The sequence below is a fragment of the Podarcis raffonei genome, chromosome 8, assembly GCF_027172205.1.
Source record: "Podarcis raffonei isolate rPodRaf1 chromosome 8, rPodRaf1.pri, whole genome shotgun sequence".
Taxonomy (NCBI): domain Eukaryota; kingdom Metazoa; phylum Chordata; class Lepidosauria; order Squamata; family Lacertidae; genus Podarcis; species Podarcis raffonei.
Window position 1 is genome coordinate 18,183,050 of NC_070609.1, and position 23,541 is coordinate 18,206,590.

Genomic DNA, 23,541 nt, shown 5'->3' on the forward strand with positions numbered 1-23,541 from the left:
AACTGATGGCAACCCTGTTGGTTAATAAAATCTCCCAGTATACAGAAAGGTGGGATATAAACTTAGTAATAAAACAAACTATCATTAAATAATTAAATTAGAGGAAGGGACTGAGCATTCCTGAATATAAAATGATGCGATTCTGATTCACTGGGAAAGCTTTTTCTTTCTTTTTTTTAAAGGTCAGGGGCCTGACATTAAAACTACAGTGGTACCTCGGGTTAAGTACTTAATTTGTTCTGGAGGTCCGTTCTTAACCTGAAACTGTTCTTAACCTGAAGCACCACTTTAGCTAATGGGGCCTCCTGCTGCCGCCGCGCCGCCAGGGCACAATTTCTGTTCTCATCCTGAAGCAAAGTTCTTAACCCAAGGTACTATTTCTGGGTTAACGGAGTCTGTAACCTGAAGTGTATGTAACCCGAGGTACCACTGTATCCTCAAAGAACAAATACCTTCTTTGCTCCTAAAATTTGCACAGAGCAAACTTACAGGCTTCACCAATTTGTGATAGTGGTAGCAGTAGGACATGCTTGGAGAAGGACAAGAATTAAGGGCACTGCAAGCATCTCCCCGTTATCATTTGTGAAATGTTGGCAGGTATGTGATCTCAAGCACAACAGGCCTTTGGTTACCAACAGGGTAGGAGAATGCAGTTTAATTAGGTTGTTAATCCTCTAATCTGCTCCATGAGCCCAACTGGAGGCGGTTTTGGTCAATGGGGATGTAGCAAGAGATTTGCTGTTGTGATCGTGGATCAGGAGCACGTTCAGCTCCTAAATCAGCTGCTCCACTTTAGTGATTTTATCTCTCTGCTAAAGGACCTCATCATCATCCTGCTGACGTGGTCTCGTAAGTGGATGAGGCACCGCCCTCCTCCTCCTCCCCCTCCTAAGCAGCGGCACCCAATGATACAGGATGACCTTGAACAGAACAGAAAGGGTTGGCTTGAGTGCAGTGAGAGGAGATGCCTCCAGGTGGCACTATGGATGAAGAGTTTCGGCATCCACATTTGGGCGATATGATTCCATCACAAATACTAGACTGTATACTAAATCATACTGAGGAGCCCATGTTTTCCAACTGCAAAGAGGGTACCTGGACAGGGATTTCAACCTTGATCACCAGTTTTCACCAGGAGCCTGGAAGACCACAAACCCTTTCAGGGGGAAAGATACAGTGCTGGGATTTCTTCCAGGCTGCTGTTTTGCATTTGTTCTGCAAATTCAAGAATGGATCACATGAAAACACAGGCATTCACCTGCACATTAAGAGATCTTGCATTATGACGGAGAGGAGGAGGAGCAGTTGCAACAGGTCTGTGGGTTTCTCTAGAAAAGGAAAGAGGGAAGCATGTTCCTTGCAAGGACGTTAGTTGCCTATGGCTTAATCCAAACACATTTGCATGAAATGCATGCAAGAGCGGGGACTGTGCAGTTGGGAAGACCTGGCTTTGCAGGCATTCTGGACAGGTCTCTGGCTTCATCCTCCAGCAATTCCCTTAATCACAACAAGGTAGCCATAGAATCCTGCCTTTGATCTGTCACAGCAGTTTTCAGCCACAATTGACTGAGCAGAGGAAACAACTCGAAAGGGAGCATCAGATCTGAGAGCATTCCACACAAGTTCAAATGAATCACGAAGCCTAATGAGAAGCGCTCAAGCAGGATAAGATCAGAACAAGATGGTACAAGCACCATCTTCTGCCCTTGGTTGATCAACGCAGCATACAGGTTTGCCCCTCTGACCAAAGTGAAAACTAGAAGCCACTGGACCGGGATATAAAAGTATATTCCTTCGGTTGTGGCAAATCTTTGACTCCCTACTTGAAGAGTATCAAGGGGAAACGGAACTGTCCTACTTGGTTCACAGCTAGTTATCCTTTGTGTAAGCTGAAAGGTGCCCAAAAACATCACAAAAATGAAGATCATAAAAGCAAACAAGCAGCAGACAAAATAGTGAAAACAAGGCAGCAACTAGAAATCATACAACAGGTATGCTTCCCAAGCTGGGTAGGAGGGGGGTCAGATAGCATGCAAACAGCCAAATACTATTAAAAGCCAAAGAGAATAGGACAGATTTTGTCTCCCATCTGGATAGGGACATAGGCAGTGACCTTACATTTAAATCAGACTACTGGTCCATCTGCCTTAGTGTTATCAGCCTCCCACAACCTGTGGGGAACCTCCGGCCCAGGGACTTTGCCCTCATGGGACTTGCTTTACGCTCTGCCCCAAGTGTTTTTGCCTAGCTGAAAGGTGTCCTTGAATTCTGGCAATGCCTCTTGCTTCCATGGGTGGTAGGGTAGTGTGTGTGCATGTAGAAACAAGCCCACAGTACAAAGTAAAATCTACAGCTGCTGCTCTGCCCATTGCTGCCTCTGGCCCCACTCACTGATAGATTGTGTCCCTCAGAAGGTTGCTGAGAAGAGTATGAGGCCCTCAGGCTGGAAGGCAGATACCTATTCCTGTTGTGGTGCAAAATATCTGGAGGGCAATATCTCCCGTCAGATTGGGAGGAAGCATCACCTGAGAATAAGAGATGCTGATGACAGGGGGTACCCAAACTTTTTTCAAAGAGGGCCAGATTTGATGAAGTGGAGATAAACTGCCACAGGGGCCGGATTAGGCCCCCAAAACATACATCAAGGGGAGGCCATGGCCCTCATGCCCTAAGCTCTAAGTGCTTCTCCCTAAAAGGTAAAGGTAAAGGGACCCCTGACCGTTAGGTCCAGTCGTGGCCGACTCTGGGGTTGCGGCGCTCATCTCGCTTTATTGGCCGAGGGAGCCGGCGTACAGCTTCCGGGTCGTGTGGCCAGCATGACTAAGCCGCTTCTGGCGAACCAGAGCAGAGCACAGAAACGCTGTTACCTTCCCGCTGGAGCGGTACCTATTTATCTACTTGCACTTCATGCTTTCGAACTGCTAGGTTGGCAGGAGCAGGGACCGAACAACAGGAGCTCATCCCGTCGCAGGGATTCGAACCACTGACCTTCTGATTGGCAAGTCCTAGGCTCTGTGGTTTAAGCCACAGCACCACCCACGTCTTCTCCCTGCTATCACTTTATTCCATTCTAGTCTTATTTTTACTGCAGGGATAGGGAACTTGTGGCCTTGCTGATGATGTTGGACTCCAGCTGCCATCAGCTCCAGCCAGCATGACCTTTGGTCAGGGATTATGGGTGCTGTAGTCCAACAACATATGGAGGGCCACCCATGCAAAATCTTCTGAGAGCACAATAGCATCAACCCCCCAAAAAACCCAGACATGATCTTATCCTTCTTACCCTTCCCACCTAATTTGGTTTGGATGCTGAAACTTAAATGCAAGCGAGTTCACACAAGATGCACAACAGAGAAAACTGTCTGCTCTCGCTTTCACATTGGACTGTGCAAGCAGTGCACAATGTGTTAATAAGGCCACAGTTTTCAGAGAATTCCATCCCATGCTGGAGGCAGGAAATATTTGCCAGGACTTCCAGCTCACAAAGACAGAGCTGTAACAATGGGCTGCGTTGAGGCATTTGACTTGGGAATGTGCTCCTTGCCAAGCCAAGAACTGAGAGCCTCTGTCATTGACATGACTTTGCATTTGGAGGCAAGCTCTCTGCAGACACTGGATAGCTCTGTTCAAAAAACTAACCTGCAGCAGGCAGGACTTCATCTGAAACCACTGACAAGGTTGTTTAGGACGCCAATGCTTGCATAGCCAGTTAACAACCTTTAAAAGGTTACAAAACTGCAGAACTAGAACTAGATGTATGTCCATTCATATGCACAATAAGTGCAGCATGAGTCTTTGCCTGCCATGCAGAAAATACCTGAAGGCAGCTGCTCAACATATTTGAAAGTGCTCCTCTAGTCCAGGTGTCAGGTATCTTTTTCAGCATTCCTTTGTGGGAAATCTTCCAAGGGTCACACACAAGATTTTCCTCTTTGTACCACAGGCTACATTACAGTTCTGCAAAAGCCAGGCCGCACCCCTAATTCACATACACATCCCTAACTCTCCATCCAGGCAGGCAAGAAGCTTCACCACAGCTCAAGAACTCATCTCAGCAAGGCAAAAACACTTGGAAAATGCAAAGTAGAACCAGTGAGGGGTGGGGCTTGGGGAGAGCCTCACGGGCAATGTAAGAAACTTGGAGAGGGGCTCCCTGCTTGCTCTGCTCTCAACACTGGGTGGAATCCAAGGGTTGTTCCTGCTAACACAAGATCCCAGTCCTCATGAGGAAATTTTCAGAAGGCTACCATGGGCAGGCAATATGGATTAGCAGAGGGTCAGGGTCCTCCCTTGCACAAAAGGAAGCACTTTTTGCTAGAGTGAAACACAGCACTGGATACAACAGTAACCAGCCAGCTGCCTCTGGAAGATTATAAGCAGGGCATGTGGAAGGTCAGCTCTGCACTTGCCTGCTTCCCTACTTTGTGGCTGGCCAGAGTACCCTCTGGATGTTGCTGGACTAGAGTCCAACATCTGGAGGATCATATTGCTGGCTATTCCTGTTCCACGGCTCTGCATCCTGTGGACGTTCATGCATCTGTTGCCTGGTCAGAAGCACCCAAATCTCTTGACATCTGTTGCAGGCAATCTCTGCGCCCAGGACATGCTGAAATTGTCCCTGAGTGAGCTTTTCTGAAGTGGCAAACTGTCCCTGGTCACTCTTCCCTTTTTTTGCTGCTGCCATGTTATATTGTGAATCCATTTTGGCTCTTTAGATGTTGGGGGAAGACAACTCAATGCTATCGGTAGGCCCCACACCAAAGATTTCTCCCCGCCCCCCTGCAGAAACAATGGCAACAGTTTTTACAATATGGAAGAATGGAATCCACCTTATGTAGAGCCAGGGAGTGATTACCTCCATAAGCCATGCAGCCTTTCAAATAAACTTGGCATACTTTGAAATCTGGTGCAGCTATGAGCTAGGTTCAAATTCCTGGGTGCACTCTTTTGGTCTTAGCTGCTCTCCTGCAGTATCTACATTGTGGGGTTATAAGGATTGAGGGGTGTATTGCAAAATGGTATGAACCATCCAAAGTCTTATAGCATTCTGAAAGGCTTGTGATTCTTATGCTAGGAAAAGATCATAAGTCATGGCTACAGAGGTTTATAGAAAAGCCCAAGTTAGGAGTTTGACAGCCTCCTTGAGGGAGGTATTAACTGGCTTTCTACCAGGCAGATACTCTGAACAGCAGTACTTTTTACATTCTCATGGTGGTAGCGAAAAAAAGTTAAAAAGCTTCAGTGGTAGAGCTTGTGCTTGCATGCAGAAAGGTCCCACGATCAGTTTGCAGCATCACCAGAGAGCCACTGCCACGAAACAGAATGCACCAGGCTACAGCAGAGGCAGGCTGCAGGTAGACCTGGCCCTGCTTAAATGATAGCTGGATGATTTGCAGATCAGCTCCTGTTCAACCACAGTAATAAAACATTTTTTCCCTCCCAACTGGTAGCAATTCAGACGGGTGTGTGTGTGTGTGTGTGTGTGTGTGTGTGTGTGTGTGTGTGTATATATGTATGTATGTATATGTATGTGTGTGTGTGTATATATATATATCAATATATATATCATCTTACAGCTCTTCCAGCAGCCACTTGGGCTGTCCTCCAACCATCCAGCCACTATTTTGCACTTGGCTCTGACTGGTGGACCTCAGGATTTGAATAGAGACCAAGTAGATCTCACAAGCTTTAAGTCTGCCCATGTTTGAGCTAGAGGGGCTATATAAAAGCTCAATATAAAAGGCAGCTTCCTGTCTTCCCTAAGTTTCTCAGCAAACTATAGCTGAGGAGACAGATTTCACACAAGTCCTGCACATAGATTAATGGCAACCAGGATTCTGATCTTCGCAAAAAATGAGCATTTTAATCAGAATGCTCCTTCGATAGAGACATTTAGGAATGCTCAAAAGGTGTCCAAGTTGATACACAGGTGTGGTCAAAATGCACATTTCAGCAGACTTACAGGGAGCTAAAATAAAAGCCCAGGAAAACGTTTCCAGGTTCACATAACTTCAGTGGTTTTATTTCAATGCTTACGAGATCTCAAGGACACTACAGCCACACAAACCAATGTGTAACCCCAAAAGCTAGACTCTTTCTCCAGGGGGAAATTCGGTGCATTTGTCTTCACTACGTTTTTAAAGCTCATACAAGCTGCTGTGGAAAGCAGGATTCACACTCACATGTACACACATACACACAAAGCTTTACACAGTGACAAAAGGTGCAGTGTTCAGGGTTCTGTGGTCGAAGCGAAGAACTGGCCAGGAGATCAAACCTATTGACTAAAGGGGTGAGAGGCCACTCTGTCGGATAGCCTGGAATGCAGAGTGTGGGCAGTGCTCATTCGTGCTCCTTGCTGTACATGTGCTTCAGGAGATCTACTACACGGCAGCTGTAGCCATATTCGTTATCATACCTACAGAACGGAAAGAAAACTGCATCTAAGTAATGTTCATAGCCCAAATGACTAAATCACACAAATCCACAGTTCCCAGGTGCCTCTGATAGTGAGCCAGGAGATAATCAGTACCCCAGTTTTCAATTATAGAAGCACTTACTAGGGCTGGGCAATACAGTGTCCCAAACTGGTTTGAAGCCCATATTGTGATACTGGTTTCATAGTTTTTGATCTGGTAATATATCACGAATCATGAGATGTGGGTGGGTGGGTTTGCTTTGCAAAAATCACATTGTGGGCCAAACCTTGAAATCAGCCAATGCCTCTACATAGCTCTATCCTTATTTCAGACATTGTAGCGTATCAGTATATTCCATTGTTGAAAACCAGCCCTAATGCCTATGACACATACAACTCCCTCTCTCACGTAGACACAATATAACTCTGGTTATACAAATATTGAGCCTAGTTGGTAAGTTGTTCACAGATGACAAAACCAAAATGTTCCAATTGCCTCAAGTCATCCCTGCTTGGTCAAAATTGGGTGTTCCTTGCTAGCAAGGCCAAGTCAGGGTGGCAAATTCTCGTTCTGAGAAGGGATTATCAGGCAACGCACCAACTATGCTCCAGTGTGGAAAAACACCTGCTCATTCTTACCAGGAGATGAGCTTCACAAAGTTATCATTGAGGGAGATCCCTGCTCCAGCATCAAAGATAGAGGAACGATTATCACCAATGAAATCAGTAGAAACAACCTGCAAAAGAAGTGTGAGAATTAAATTATATAGAAAAGAAAAACAAAAAAGACTGGTTCATCACAGATGTCAACCTGGTACCCTGGGATTCCAGCATTGTGAGATGTTGGTAAGATGCTCCTGCATGTAAAGACTGTTTGCCCAGTCCCTCAGGTTATGCTTTATTTATACTTTAAGCAGAGCATCCCACATTTTATTTTACTAGTGAATGAATGGCAGCAACTTTTGGCTAAGTGATTAAAAGTTTGGATGTTGGATTCCACAGTCAAAAATATATTACAGCTTTAAATGCCACACCTGGTGTAGAATAAAACAGCTTTTTGCTAAAAACAAACTTAGAATGTAACCGCATCCCCCAGCAGCGTAAATCAAAGCAGGCATTATTATTGTTCTGATGAACTGTATTGCCTATAAGTGGCTCAATGGTGTGCCTTGGGATTTCTCTCCCTCCACAGCTTGTTCAACTGAGAAAACTATCCATACTCACCTCATCTTCTGTATACCCCAGGATTCCTGCCATTGGCCCTTTAGCTGCCTTCTTGACAGCTTCTTTGATCTGAGCATAGGAGGCTGGCTTGGAAAGGCGGCAGGTCAGGTCAACAACTGAGACATCACATACTGGAACACGGAACGCCATGCCAGTGAGCTTCCTGTTAAAAGAGGAGGTTAGTCATTAACGGGGGGGGCGGAATTATCCTGGAGGATTACTACTAAATAGGAGCCAAAATTATATACACTTTAGGAGAGTGGTTCTGCACATTAAATTCTTAGCACCACCTGGATTCTATGCACTGCTCTTGGGAAAACATGGCAGAGGGCTTTCTCGGAAGTGGTGCCCGCCCTGTGGAACGCCCTCCCATCAGATGTTAAGGAAATAACCGACTATCTGACTTTTAGAAGACATCTGAAAGCAGCCCTGTTTAGGGAAGTTTTTAGTGTTTGATCTTTTATCGTGTTTTTAATATTCTGTTGGGAGGTGCCCAGAGTGGCTGGGGAATGCAAGCCAGATGGGCAGGGTATTAATAATAAAATAATAACAACAACAACAACAACAACAACAACAACAACAACAACAACAATAATAATAAATGGTTGTTGTTGTTGTTTTGTTGCTGTTGTAAGTCATGAAAAAAGTGCCACAATTGTTCTGCTAAAGGCTGCTAATCCATTCCATGGCAATCTAATGTATGGGCCAAGTGTTTGGGCTCTCATCAGAAAGCCAGGGCAGAAGGTATGGAGAAGAAATGTTGAAAGACCTCAAGCAACTACCCTAAGAAAATAATGCTGGGCAATGTCCTGTTTCTCTCTTCTGCATGAGCACAATTAACATACCTTGCCAATACTGCTTAACCTGTTTTGTAGTCAACAAACAGCTGCAATAACTACAAAGACACAGGAACTAGAAGCCTCTGAGAATAAGATATATTCCATACCCATTAAGCTCTGGAATGACCTTGCCCACAGCTTTTGCAGCACCAGTAGAAGCTGGAATGATATTTTGGTGGGCACCCCTGCCATCACGCCAAGCCTTGGCTGAGGGACCATCCACAGTCTTCTGAGTGGCAGTATAAGCATGAACTGTGGTCTGCAAACAGAAGAGGCCAGTTAAGGAGACATGCAAGACATTTTAGAGTAGATTCTGGTCTAACAAGCAATATCTGAGGTTTTCTTGGAAACCTAAACTTTTGCTTTACATGTAGAAACATGGGATTGACTCACATGAGATGCACATTTGTTAACTTTATGGGAGAGCAACTCTAATCTTGACTGGTGACAGGATTCAGAGACCTAAAAACTAAGCTGCACATTTATAGTAAAAATGCCCTTTTTGCCTCTCAGCAGGCAGTTTGTGAAAGCAAAAGTGATTCACAAGAGTGTCAACACTTCTATAAGCCACAAAGAATCAATACATGATCACACAACAGCTGCATACAGGATTCAACTTCCCAATCATTTTATCTGGAAGCCTGACCTCTAAGGACTGGATGGCACTGTTAGAATATTGTTTTGAATCCTCAAACAGCCACCGATTTGGATAAATGCTTTTTTATAGTCAGTAACTGAAAGCTATAGGAGTTGTGCACTGCGTAGGAAGTTCAGTTTCTTCTAGACCACACTATCTATAGGAAGACACCAGGGTGATAAAAGGTTTTGTCAGAAGTCCTGCTCTTGAATGCAAGCTCCATTCTCAAAGGCAATCCTGTGTTGCTCTTACCATAAGGCCCTCCAAAATGCCAAAGTTGTCGTTAATGACCTTGGCCAAAGGTGCCAGGCAGTTGGTGGTGCAGGAAGCATTGCTGAAAAGCAAGAGGGATACATTAAGCTGACCTGACAACCAGCCAAGGGAAAAAGCACAACCTTTGTGTGTGTAACACACCCAGGAGCCTGCATTGCAGGCAAAGACCTGTGGGTTGTCTCCAAAGCTAGGTAAAGTTCATGCCCCAAGCTTTGATTGTAGCGTCCCATTTTCCAGGCTTTTCTCTTAATCTGGGTATCTTGAACGAGTTTGTGTAAATCATCAGCTTTCCAGGTAGGCTAGAAGCTCCCACAACCATCAGGGGGTATGCTATGAATTACTGCACCTCCCCCATTAGCACCTTGCTTTGCAACACAAGCTCAGCTATTCTGCAGAAAAAGAGAGAAAGCAAGGCCTTCTTGTCACCACCCTGCCAACCCAAACTCCTCTACCCCCAGGGAGGACCTGAGCCCCCTGCCTACATGATTGTTCTTTCGCTGGAAAGCATCCACAGAGACCCATCCCTGGAGTGGCCATGCAGCAAACGACTTCTCAGAAGATGAAACGCTGGGGTGGAGAGGAGCCTTACCTCACAATCTTCATGCTGGAGGGATCGTACTTCTCATGGTTGACTCCCATAACAAACATTGGCGCGTCAGGAGACGGCGCACTCACCACTACTCGCTTGGCTCCACCATGGAGATGAGCCTGTGGAAAGTGGCAGGGGTTTTTTTTGGTCAGTCACTGAAGATCAAACTCAGGCCATGCAGAAAGCATTGTAAGTAGGATGGAAACACAGCACACAAAGGGGAGCGTGCTCCAGCACAGAGATCTGCCCCTGTGCATTTAGAAACCAAGCATCCATGGAGAGAGTCCAGCATAGAGTCACGGAAAGGCCCAAGAATTGCTACCCTTTTCCGAGCAAGCTACACAGGTACTTACCGAAGCTTTCTCAACGGAGAGGAAGACTCCAGTGGATTCTACTACATACAAAGCTCCTGCCTCGCCCCATGGGATTTCATTTGGTTTCATGCTGCAAAATACAAGATTGCAAGGCCTTTTGTTAGTAGCTATTTTAGTATGTGGAGGTGCGAAGAAATCTCTCACAAAAGTATTAGCTGCCAGAGGACACAGGCAGGTTAGCAGTCATGTACCTGTGGAACTGGGCTGCTGATTAACCACCTTGAAAACTATTCATCAAGAGCTTCGTAAAACTGAGGTATGAATAAACTGATACTCTCTGCACTGACGAAATGCTTTTAGAGTCTATATATAACTGTAAAGTGTAACGAATGGATGCTTTAAAATATTCCAGTGAGGACTAAATGGTAGAGTGTTGCTTTTTACAATCCCTGGTACAATCAACCGGCTAATGGCAAAGTCAGTCCCAGACAGGTTCACATCTATGTACACAGGAGGGCCCAAGGGGGGTGGGAACCAAAACAGGATATCCGTAACATTTTATCCTGGCCTTCTCCAAAGAGGTCAGGGCATTGTATGTGGTTTTCCACCCCCAAGTTTTTCTAACAACCCCGTGAGGTGGGTTAGGTTTCAAAAATAGTGACTAGTTCAGTATCATGTGGCCACAAGGTTGATTTGAATCTGGTTTTCTCCAGTCCATCTGTTACAGCACACTGGCTCTCTGCATTCAACTCTATCACAGCCTGCTGTAGGATGATATGCATTTTATCAACGTGCCAGTGAGAAAGAGATGTAGTCTTCTGTGAGAATAGGGATGGTGCACAGGTACACGCACAATCCTTTAAAATGCATCTGTCACATGTTTGGTGCAGTCTTTGGGCCAGTCATCAGTTACACAAACCTCGGACAAAAATCTCAGAAGCCTGCTGCGGATTATTGCCAAGAGTGGGTACGCCTCTAGTCAAGACCCTGACTTTTATTCCCACTTACCTCTGGAATACAGAGATTTTTGAGCCATTCACTACCAGCTTGCCATCCTCAGCCTTCACTTCTCCCTTGAAGCGCCCATGTGTAGAATCATACTTGAACATGTAGACCTAAAGGAGGAAGAGAAGCGTCAACCGCAACCATATTGTGCCAGACAGAGGGCACTGGATTTATTTACTTATTTTTGCTTTCTTGGCTAGAAATAAAAGCTTATGCAGAAAGCATGAGGATGGTACAGATCACCCCAACCCAATACCCCCTATGGTATCCATATGTTAATATCATGCTTGAACAGGGCCTTACATAAAGTGCAGAAATCTGTACATTTCCAATTTTCTGATTGCAGTTTCACACACTTCACCTCTATGTGCACTGGGATTTACTTATGTAAACTAACATGCAAATAGGGTATAAATGCGTCTGTGTACATTTCACTTGAGATGGTGCCAGGATGCCAAGGACCAACCAGCATAATCTTGACCATTCACCACCACCCACCACTCCCTAAAACCTTCCTTTTCAGTCTACCAAGGAAACAGACTAAGGGCCACTGTACATTTGGAGTTCAGTCGGACACCATTAAGCCATTACCATGTATTTGACGTCAATGAAAGGATCATTGATAGCCACAACTTTGACCCCCTTCTCCACACAGGCTCGGAGGACCAAGCGCCCGATACGCCCGAATCTGCAAAAAGACAAAAGCCAATCCATTAGAGTTGCAAATGCCCCTCAGCCCTTTCTACATAACTAAAGCAAGCAGAATATGTTGCTAGAATAGACCTTCTTATAGGCAGCAATTAAGGCTTCCACAACATTAAAAAGCCTTTTTCCACTGAGACCCATAGTTGACATCAGGATGCAGAGCATGAGCAATTAAGCTCAAAACCTTGCTAGAAGCCCATGGGTGCTTAGGAGTAGCCAACCTGGTACCTTCCAGATATTGTGATTTGCAACTCCCATCATCCCCGATTACTGGCAATAATCGGCTGAGGAGAGTTGTACTCCACAATATCAAGAGGGCACCATGTTGGCTATCACTGAAATGAGCATTCAGAGACAAGATATTCCTGCTCTGCATTTTGCTTTCTTCAACAAGAAGCCACCTTTTGGTTAACCAATCTAGAAACTGTGTTCCAGAGGGTTGGCTTGGAACCTTATCAGAAAGCTCTCCAATGACGATGATCAGTAAACATGATCAGAAGTTTGCTGCAAAATGTTGCTCATCAATAGCTCTATTTCTCTGCAAGATTCGGCACAGGAGAACATTGGGTCTGTTGTAGCATGCATGCATGCTCTATACATTCTGAGTGACTGTGAGGCTCAAAAGACCTGTGAAACATGAGTCAAGCATGTTGCCTGGAGCAGGGGTCGTCAGAAGGTAGATCTGGATCTACTGGCAGATTACTGGAAGATTTACAATGGAGTGGTGAGAATTCCAGATGCCCCCATTGTTTCACTACAACAATGAAGACCCACACAAATTAAGCTGTTAAGAAACCCTAATCTGTAGCAACTCAAATACAGACTAGTACTTCTATGTGCTGGTCATCCTAGAGTATTGCTCATGGGGCACAAAAGGGAGCTGGCTCTGCTTTAAAGCCACCATTTTGCACATGGTTCTGCACAGTGAACCTCATCATTGTAGTGGGTCCAACAAGCCTGATGTTTGATCACACTTGTCCAAGAACAGGCCCAAAAATCCTCTGCAACATGCAAGGGTTCTGTGGTGGACATGGACGAAGCTCCTCAACTAGACAACTAGTGTAGAAAAAAGATTCCTTGAAAGCACAAAGTTTGGAAATCATAATTATGACCCAATCCTTCCAACTCCCTGAAAATGGTATTCAGAGACCTATCACCTTTAATATTGGAGGTAATGGACTGCACCACTGACTAATAGCCACCGATAGCTTTCTAGCCCATGAATTAAGTCTAAACCCCCATTGAAATTGGTGGCCATTATTACATTTTTGTGGCAGCAAGCTTCATAATTTATAACTATGCATTGACATATATTGTACTGTGTGAATGACTTCCTTTGGTCTGTCCTGAATCTTCGAACATTCAGGCTCATTAAATGTTCCTGGGTTTGGTTATTATGAGAGAGGGTTAAAAAAAAAACCTTATCTCTATCCACTTTCCCCCCCACGAGGCATAATTTTATAATTTCCATCATGTCCCTCTGCTTACTTGCCTTTTTTCCACACTGAAAAACCCCTCCAGATTTTGTAACCTTTCCTCACAGGGGAGTCGTTCCAGTCTATATTATTTTGGTGGCCCTTTCCCATTTCTACAATATCCTTTTTGAGGTACAGCAAGCAGAACTGTACACAGTACGGTGTTCCAAGTGCAGCCTCATCAGAGATTATTCTAACAGCACTAGGATGTTGGCAGTTTTATCTTCAATCCCTTTCCTAACAATCCCTGGTAAGGAACTCCTGCCAGTTTCTTCACTGAGCTAGCTGCCCACTGCATTATACTGTGTTACAACAAACAAACCAGCAGGCAAATACTTCTTTTGAAAAATCCTTACCCATTGATCCCAACATGAAATTCCGCCATACGTTTCGGAGGTGGTGGAGGTGGAGGAGGAGGAGGTGGTGGAGCTTCTGGTTCTGGCTCTGGGGTAGGCGGTTCTGCCTCGGGGGTAGGTGGTTCTGCCTCGGGGGTAGGTGCCGGCTCTGGAGAGATTTTTGGAGGAGACCCTTCACTTATCTCGAGCCTGGAAGCATCAGAAAGGAGTAAGCATGCTGGCTTGGACAGAGGCAACTAAAGATCATATTGGCTAAACAGATTTTAATTGGTTTAAGTCATTCTCACTCCCCAGAACTAGACGTCTATGGTAGGGGATGCCAGTAATAATCAGCCCCCTCCCTAGACTACCATTTCCAAGATTCATTAAGGGGCCATCACACTCCCATGTGGGTTAACCCAAGGATATTCATTATTCCTGCTCCCCCGCCTCCCAACATTCTTTATTCAACGGTTAGATCATTTATACATGCCTCGAAGATTTAACTTCAGGACTTTTCTAACAAGGATGGACTTCATATTGTCCTATGTATCTCTCTCCTTCCCAGCAACCTTGGTTTACAATGATCTACACTGTGACATGTGACTCAAATCCATTTGCAACAAAAGAAGGAAGAGACCCGCTACTTACTCAAAGAGAATTTCCTGATAATGTACTGGTCTACATACAAACTCTAGGCTTGTGCACACTTCTACTCGTCCTGTGCCGGGGGGTCTGAGTGGTCTTCCACTTGTCCCACACTTTCCAGACATGGGTCTGAGTGGTTTTGCCTTGCCCCACCAGTTTCCCCCAGAAAATTCGCTCTTTAGCAATACAGTGGAACAAATGGCAATCTGCAGAAACCTCAATTGCCGATTGTTTCAATTCACCACTAAAGACTGGGTTTCCCAAGGGGAAAGGCAGTGGGGCAAACGGAGTATGCCACAAGCATTTTGTTCTATGGTAATTTCTGCTCCAGGGTTGAGTTCAGGAACTTGAGCTTCAACTTTGGACCAGAGGCTGGCTGTACACAGCAATGCTTTGATGGCTCCTGTGACATCATGAACCCCTTTCACTTCCATTAATTCCAGAGTCAGCTTAGCAGTTGCTCATATTGATATTTTTTAAGCCCTACATGTGATGCTTCAAAAAGATAGCCACCTAAAGCACAGGGGGAAGACTCATGACTAATCAACATTCACACTACTAGTATTCCTTTATTACAAAGATAGGAGAAAGCTTGGCTTACCACGCAGGAAAAATGAGCTCCTATCACTTCCATTATATTTATTCAGACCCTAACTTTGCAGATCCAATCCCTTCACTTGACTGTAAGAACTAATGTGTTGTATCAAACTAAGTTTAAGTAACCTGGGTTCATTACTTTCAATGGGTCTAACTCTGGATAAAATGCACAGCTACAACACACATTACAGGAATTGTTTCTGGTGAGCAATGCATATTACATGGTTTGCATTGGGCCAGGCAACTTGAGTTTCAAAATGGGATTTACTGTGTAATTAGAAAGCTTGTTTGCTCATTCCAGGGCAAAACAACGAAATTAATGTAAACTTCCGATTTAGTATACAGTCATACCTTGGTTGTCGAACAGAATCCATTCTGGAAGTCCGTTTGATTTACGAAAATGTTCGACAACCAAGGTGCGGCTTCTGATTGGCTGCAGGAGCTTCCTGCACTCAATCGGAAGCCGCGGAAGTTGCCTCAGACGTTTGGCTTCCAAAAAACGTTTGCAAACAGGAACACTCACTTTCGGTTTGCGGCATTTGGGAGCCAAAATGTTTGAGTCGCAAGGCGTTCAAGATCCAATGTATGACTGTACATATCTCTGAGAGACTGTCCACTCCTTAATTTGCCAGTAGCTTTGTTTTGTTCTTGGATTAAACCAAGCATCCCGGAATAAGATCTTAAAATTGCTGCCTGCTAAGCTACTTCTGACAGGCCACATGCCCCAAAGGCTTGGAAATGGCAAACAGCTTCACTAATTGTGTCATGATGCAGCTCCTGTAAGACCACATTACACAGGACAGCCAAGTGGGGAACCCCAGTAGGTAACAATACATACCATCACAAGGCAAAATAGCCTTGTAGACTGAAAACCTGGAGGGAGGCCAAATATTTTAAGACTGAAGGGAGCCTGCAAGTCAAGGTTAACCAGAACACACAGTTTTCTCCGGAGTGAGATTCACTTTGCTATGCTTCTATGTAAAGTAGATGAATCCATGCCATAGCAAAAGCCAGGATACATGAGAGCATAGTTGTTTTCTGTAGTCTCATCCAAGAGTTGAAGACTCCATCACACAATACACTGAGGCAAGCAAGGATAAATGGCAATTCCAAAACATTCCAGTATTCCTGGCCACGCTAAAGATCACTAGGATCACTAACCCAAACGACAACTTTGGGTGCTTCTGAACATGTAAACAAGCCTTCAATACGGAGAACAGTGAAAAGGTTTAATAAAAATTATTTTCATATCCAGATAGAACATGCTTGCTTAACCAAATTTCAGTAAGCACACACTACAAGCTAAAGGAAGTTCCTAAATAACTTACATCTGCTTGGGAGAATCTCACTTGGAGAAAAGTTCTCTTAAATGGGTTTCACTGAGGTTCTGGAGTTTGCCTTACCCACTGTTGAACCTCATTTACAAATGAAGTTTAACAGACCTAGAACAGGGTGGCTTTCAAACCATATATTGTGAGCCTGCAGGTTTTACTGTTATTTTTACCAAAATATATCTTACCTCTAGTTACATTGGCTTTACCAACTCACGGAGAAGGCTGCCGGTATTTAAACGTTCATCAGAACCCCCTCAAGAAATTTGCTTACCTGAAAACTTTGACACTAACTGATGTGCCGCCACAATCCGGTGGCGGTGAGCAACTGCGATTCATTCTGCTGGCTGACCTATCTACCGTTTCTCTACCTAGAAATACTGAAAGAGGATTTCAGGAGGCTGGTTAACTTCTGCTCGGCTAAGCTTGCTGCACCTATTATCAAAGATTCCTTTGCTTCCCAGCATTTCTGTTTTTTCACCACCCATTCAAAACTGTGTTCTTAATAAGAATCAGGGACCGCTGGCCCAAAAGTAGTTATAAGAACAAAGAGCATTTGGGTAGTAGGGAGATAAGAAGGTCTGGCAATTTTTAGAAGTGCACCTCCAAATGTTCTCCAAGTAACTTGCTTTCCTGGAAATGTTATTCTGAAATACTAGTTCCCACACTGGTAGCAAAAAAAATGTTATTTAGAGGGATTACCAAAATTCAGATTGAAAAAATAGATTTCTGGAGCCATCTTCAGAAGAACCACAGTCCAGTTCTACCCTACTGAGCAGATATTAGGAAAACATTGTCAAACACATCCCTGAAGATGAAGAATAACAACGGAAAAATGCCTTATTACAGCAGCTCACTGATAGTTCCAAAGATTGTGAAATGGCTCTTTTTGTTATAACTTCAACAATGCAACATATATATTGTTATGTATATACTGCTTGTATGCCAAAATGGCAATAGCAATACGACACAGAGGTGATTTTATCAGTTGCCTATCAAGGTCTTCTCAGCTTTCAATCTACTTTTTTGCTGCAGCAGCCTGTGCAGAACCCAAGAATAAGTGGAGAAACTTTTGCCCTGGAAGGCATAGCAGAATGCTAGACCAACAAGGACAGCTATTTGCACAGCGCTCCTGCCCAGACCAGAAAGCAGATGATAGCCAAGGTTATATATGAATCAAGAGAGCACAGCTTCACATTTGAAGACAGTTACATAAGCATGACTATCTACATTTGTGTTCCTGAGCCCCTTCGTTTGCATTCAGCAGGATGACTCTGCAAGTTTGCTTTATGTCCTGTTGGCCTCATTTGTATTGAGTCAAAGCTACAGGTTTATATAACCATTATTATATGGTTTGCTACAAGCAGAACAAGTTGCTTCCCCTGGTCATTTTAACCTAGACTTCTGCCAACGGCAAGTAGGAAAATACTCATAAAATACAAAAAGGCAGAGAAAAGAATAAATACATTCTCTTACCATCCTGAGGTTCCAGTATTAATTTCTCCCACTGAGTTATAGTGGCTTTGCAATACAAAACCAGTATCACATTTGTGTATCTCACCACTTCAACCTTGAGCAGGATCACCTTAGTCATATATTATCTCTCACTTGTATAAAGATGGATACTGGATGACTTTTCAAAACTGCAGATGATGCCAGTAACACGTTACGGTGGGGGTTTTCCAACCTTCCCTGCTCCAGCCACCATCAATTATTTCTAGCAACACTGCTTGCCGGACTTTCAGCTCCACTAGTGATACTAGTGGAGCCATGCTTTGGAAATGGTACCTCTTTTGCCAACCAAGTGCTTCCCATACAAGGAGATATTAAAATGAATCAAACCAAGGAAAGAAAGAAGCAAAGATCTTAGTCAATTGATCTTTTATTTAGAAATCCTGCATTTTCCCTGATTTTGTTAAAATGTTGCATGCCAAACAATAAATATCATGGCAACCGCAACTGGAAGAACAGAAGCCATTTTGTTTCAGAACAGCTCAGGTCTGCAGCCTCTCAAGCATATTATTTCTAAATTGCTCGGTACAGAAACACCTTTCGATTCCTTGGCAGACAGCCCCATGGAATTTTGCAACCCACTGCAGATTTGCCAACGCATTTTCACAACAGTGTACGGTAAAATGGGGAACTTAGCAATAGCAATTTTGCAGCATTGCTGTGAAAACGACATTGGCCAAAGCTTCAATAATTTTACCACCGTTATTTGGTGTTCTTGGATCCGGTTTATGCAGCTTCCATGGATGCAACAGCTTGGAACTGTATGACAGCCACAGAAGTTTGACAAAATGAGTATTAATCAGATATATTTTCTTCTATTGCTTCATTACCATTTTGGCCTTCCATATATGTACCTAGTACATCATGACAGAAGCAACAGTCCGTCACAGGAGTACATTCCCATCCTTCTGCAGGCATCTAAATGCTGCAGTGACGCTCTGTGGCCAACAGCAGAGTCCCAAACCCATCCAAGAGTACATTAAGCAGCAACCACAGCCCAGACAGAGCAGCCTTGGCAGGCGCATACTCACAGCCCCAGAGCATTTTACAACCATCACGTCCTGGCTGCAGATGCTGTGACCTTGAGACTGTATTGGTGCAGCAGAAAAGTCTGCCCATACCCTACTCCTATGCAGTTAGATGTGCCAAAGCTCATAGATGCCAATGGTCTTAGTCAGACCTTGAGCTATCTGCACAGTTCTAATCATGCTAAACATTTCTCAGTATAAACCTATGGCACCCATTGCAGTGTACCCTTGCTAACAACCGGGATCCATATTTTCAGTTAGAAAATGGGCTCTTATCTCCCTCCTGCATTCCTGGAACAAACAGTTTGCATTTGACCTCCATTGACCAGAGACAGGAAGTCTGTTTTATTTAGCCTTTAGTCTAAGGCATGTTTCCCTCCTTATTGTTTGTGGGGAGCCTGAAGCAAGATAACAGTTAGCTGTCTGCTCATATTAGCAACTGAGACTTACAACCTCCTTCACAGAAAGACTATATACTTGATCTGTAGATCACCTCTACCGAAGGTCCATCTATTCTCCTGCTGTAGTCAATGATGCAGGCTTGCAGCATATTCATGGTCTCATTTCCAATGTCTCAATATTTCATTATGATTGCAGCTTTAAGTAGACATTGTGTGCACTTAAATTTTGAGCTACAGCTCCAAGAAAGTAGATTTTTTCAAACAGGCTATCAACGTATAAAAAGTGTAGAATTTAAAAAAAATGCTTTATATTCTGCCAACAGGTCACTGGATGAATTTATAATGGTGCAGCATATTTGAAGAGTTTCATTCTTGCAATGAGCACACGGTTCTGCAGCCTAGTTTCTACCAAAAATAAGAGTCAGATTAATTTCCCTTCTAACAATGGCATTATTTGTGAGGAAGTAGCTTTTCAGTTTCTGAAATCCCTGAGGGAGAATCCTGGCCATCTTTCAACTGCTGCTCTTTGGAGCGTGCCTGGCTGCACGCAGACATCACTGCTTCCTAATCTCACCGATGTGATGCGACAGTCACATGAACAGGACGGATCCATACAATTAGCAGTTGATCTGGAAGAAACCAACTCGATCGCTAGGTAACAGGGGTCTTTGCTTCCCTACCTCTGCAAAAATCCCTAGGTATTGAAAACTACCCAGCCAGGGTAAAGGCAACGTATATAAACAACAGCCAGTTCCTTCTCTCACCTGGAACTGATACAGAACAAATCTTTACAACTTATATTTTGATTTATGCAAAATATATACAATAAAAATGATGTGATATTATTCCTCAAAGGGGATGAGCAGTTAAAAAAAAAGATAGAAACCTGGGCTTATTTCTACAGAAGGGAGTAGGTGGGACAGAATCTTTCATTAATTTCCTGTTTTTTTAAAAAAAACCACAGTAAAGGAGATTCTTCTTCCATTGATGAAGAAAAGTAAAAAGGCAGGAACTGCTCATCTAACAGTCCTCAAAATGGAATGGTCCAGGCTTGACTCTTCAGTGGTTTTTCTGACGCAGTTGCATTTCTAGAGAGATCCATGGTACAGAGGCAGAGCACTACCAGATGAATCTGCATCATCATCTCCTACTCTCAGTTGTTTCGTGCCTTCTCTAGCAGTAGCTGAAGCTCCCCCCCCCCCCCCGGCGCCTCACTATGGGGGAAGCTTCCTTGGTATCCAGCATTCGTGTCACTGCAAATATTTTCAAAGCAAGCCCTAAAGCTTCCTTACAGAACTCTTGCCATGCACCCATCAAGGGCAACATTCTCTCTCCAAACTGCTGCATTGTAGCATCAAGCAAACGTGCAATCCCGTAATTTATTCCCCTTCACACCCCAACCTTTGCTCCAAGCAGATCAAAGTGGCACACATGGCTCCCCTTCTCCACCCACCCCGTCCAAATTTAAGCCCTGAAACCACCTTGTGAGGTAGGTGTGTTTGTGTTTATTATGTTTATATACTACTGTTTCTTCCAAGGAGCTCAAGGTGGTGTGTATGGTCCTCCTTCCCCATTTCATCCTCACAACCCTGGGAGGTAAGCTTAGGCTGAGAAGTGGTGACTGGCCCAAGGTCACCCAATACAGTGGACTGAGTGCAGGTTTGAACCTGGTTCCTGCCACGTCTTAGTGAAACACTCTCACCACTACAGCACGCTAGCTGAGCTTCCCCTTGCCCCACACCTCCTATCCTCCAAGTCCCCAAACCAGTCCACTACAACAGCACCCTCCACCATCTATGCCCTAAAGCCATTTAGGGACTGTTCCTGTCCACAGGCCTGCCCCCCCCCCCGACCACAAGCCTCCTGCTATCTGCTTCACAGCACTGCAGAAAGAAGAACCATGTTGCTAGGTGGTTGACTCATGCTTCTGAGCTCTCCTAATGCTCTAGCTCTTGAAGGCTACTCCCCGCGACAACCACACGTACAATTCACCCCACCCCAAAACATCACCTCTTCTCTGAAGACGACACACATCCACTTTGCCCCATGCCTCTCTTGTCCCCTCATGCATCCCTTCTCAAAACTGTACAGAGCCAAGCTCACGGTGGTCTTAAGGGGTCAACCCCCAACACAGCGCAGTCCTCTCAGACATCTTCTCTCCTTCCGCCTCCATTTTAGTTACCCAGCCACAACCTATTTCTTAACTGGAGAGATCCCTAAGCCACCTTTTCAATACCTCAGCCCACTAGTGTGGTTTTCAGGGGTTAGAGTGCCAGATTAGGGACCTAAGAGAGCAGGTGTCCCAGTGGCGGTTCAGCTGCTCACTTTAGGGGGGGGTCTCTTTCCCCCCCCCCAGCAACCTACCTCACAGAGTTGTTTGTGAGGTGCCAAAGAAGAACCATGTGCACCTTGAGGAAGAAATAGGAGTGCAAAAAACCCACACACGTAAGTAAAGAAGGAATAAAAGTCATCAGAAGGCAACGAGCAATTTAAAAGCACTAAATACGGAGGATATAAATGCATTAACAGGCAAATAAATGTCAAGACCATCGATTTTTAAATTAAACAATAATCCCCATTCGCCCAGCCTTGCAGCCCCCACCCACCCAGCTAGCATCTTCTATAGGGCGCCCCCTTTCCCCCTCCCAGCATCCTCTATACGACACCCCCACCTTACCCCACCCCACCGTGGTCGACTGGACAACCCAGACCACCCTCCAGACCCTCTAAGGCCCACCCTAAAGCTCCCTCTCCAACCGCAGCATCCCCCCCCCACCCCGCCCCACTCACAAGTCTATCCAAGCGACAGACCAGATGGCGTCGAACAAGCGAAAGCAACGGCCGGGTTGCAGCTTATATACCCTCCGCTGCCAGGCAACGCCTAAGCTCCCGCCCCCGCCTCCTCCTCCCCCCTCCCCGAACGCGCTCTTGCGGCACCTGCGCGCACGCGCCTGCGCTTGTTCTACTTAGCAAGTCAGCCAGAGGCGGCGCGTGCGCTCGCGCGCCCTCTCGCTCGAAGCCGATTGGTACCCGGCCCCATCCGCGCACAACGGCCGCGGCGCGCGCTTCCCTCCTTCTCGCATGCGTAGTTCTGCCCTCTTGGGCATCTTTCGCGGCTCGGGGTTTTTTTTGATGCCCAGGTGAGGGGAAGAGAGAGCAGGGAGGTAGGAAGGAAACCAGGGCCGCTGGGCATTCTTTGTTTTCTGTGGCCGCCTCGCCTTGCGCATCTTTGAGGCGCTTTTACTCGTGACGTGTTTCCTTTTTTAAAAGGAAAAGCTACCCTTTACCTGTAGGAATGCAGCAGGTGTGCTCTGTCGCGTGGAAGAAAAATATGTGGGCACCTGGAAGGCTTAGCAACGAATATATTACATATTATTAAATTTATGACCCCGCCTTTCCAGCCAGAGGAGCGCAAACACACAAGTGATAAAGGAATTAAAACGTCTAAAAACAATTCCTATGCAGTTCCAAACTTTTTTGTGGGGTGGAGATAAGAAAATCAAAGGGTGTAGTCAATGAAAGATGTTGGAAAGGGTGGGGTGGAACTGGCTGGCATCTGGAAGCCTTGTGTTCGTCTTCTTTCAAAATGTACCTCAGGGCAGAAGTTTCTGAGAATGTTATAAAGTCACGAGCATCACAATCATAGCTGTTTGAAATATTTGCTTGCCAAATCCTCAAGGAAGATGATTTAGCAGCAGTTATATGTGGCTTGATTGCAAATTATTATGGCATGGGCTTTTGTGGCCTATAGCCTGTGTTAAAGTCTTGGCCTGGATTATAGTATACACAGATGCTCTGTGTGTGCATTGTTAAAACCGTGTTTATAGAAGACAATCTTACTTGGCTACGAGTGATTGCCAAAGAAGAAAGAAGCAGACAATGAGGTCAGAAGGAAAGGCAATGCAGAAGCACAGGTGGTGATAATTATTGCACTGGTGCGTTCTGAAGTGCAGGTGTTCCTCGTCAACACTTTCATTATTAACCCTTCGCTTAACAGCTAGCCTCAAGAAAAGTTCTGATGAACTCAAAAGCTTGCTTTGCAACACTTTGGTCATAATAAAGGAACTTGGGCGATATTGCATAATAAAAGTAGCAATTTAACCCTTAGCCATGTGTGCTAATGTAACCTCTCCCTTCCTCTGCTTAGCTTAATTGGTGGGTTTTTCTCTGAGAAAAGCTTACTGGCATGCAGAGGATTGGCAAAAAGTGT

The 23,541-nt window shown here is 44.8% G+C and overlaps 1 protein-coding gene across 2 annotated transcripts; it reads right to left on the reverse strand.

Moving 5' to 3' along the window:
- Positions 1–5,992: 5,992 nt before the first annotated feature.
- GAPDHS (glyceraldehyde-3-phosphate dehydrogenase, spermatogenic) lies at positions 5,993–22,249 on the reverse strand. Of its 2 annotated transcripts, XM_053398253.1 has the most exons (12): positions 22,122–22,240; positions 16,665–16,770; positions 13,836–14,024; positions 11,891–11,987; positions 11,303–11,409; positions 10,334–10,424; positions 9,981–10,099; positions 9,371–9,452; positions 8,589–8,740; positions 7,643–7,805; positions 7,058–7,155; positions 5,993–6,418 (listed from the first exon to the last, which is right to left on the reverse strand). In XM_053398253.1, exons 2-12 carry the CDS (start codon positions 16,727–16,729, stop codon positions 6,343–6,345), a joined length of 1,239 nt encoding a protein of 412 aa, XP_053254228.1. In that variant the 5' UTR covers positions 16,730–16,770; positions 22,122–22,240; the 3' UTR covers positions 5,993–6,342. The 2 variants fall into 2 exon arrangements, with proteins under 2 accessions (XP_053254228.1, XP_053254230.1); XM_053398255.1 differs by lacking the exon at positions 16,665–16,770 and having other exon boundaries at positions 22,122–22,249.
- Positions 22,250–23,541: the final 1,292 nt, after the last annotated feature.

Coding starts and splice junctions, on each gene's coding strand:
- GAPDHS (XM_053398253.1), bottom strand. CDS start 16,729: ATGAATCGCAGTTGCTCACCGCCACCGGATTGTGGCGGCACATCAGTT. Junction 11,410..11,890: donor TCATTGACGTCAAATACATG/GTAATGGCTTAA, acceptor TTCCTCCTTTAG/GTCTACATGTTCAAGTATGA. Junction 9,453..9,980: donor TCCAGCATGAAGATTGTGAG/GTAAGGCTCCTC, acceptor CTTGCTTTTCAG/CAATGCTTCCTGCACCACCA.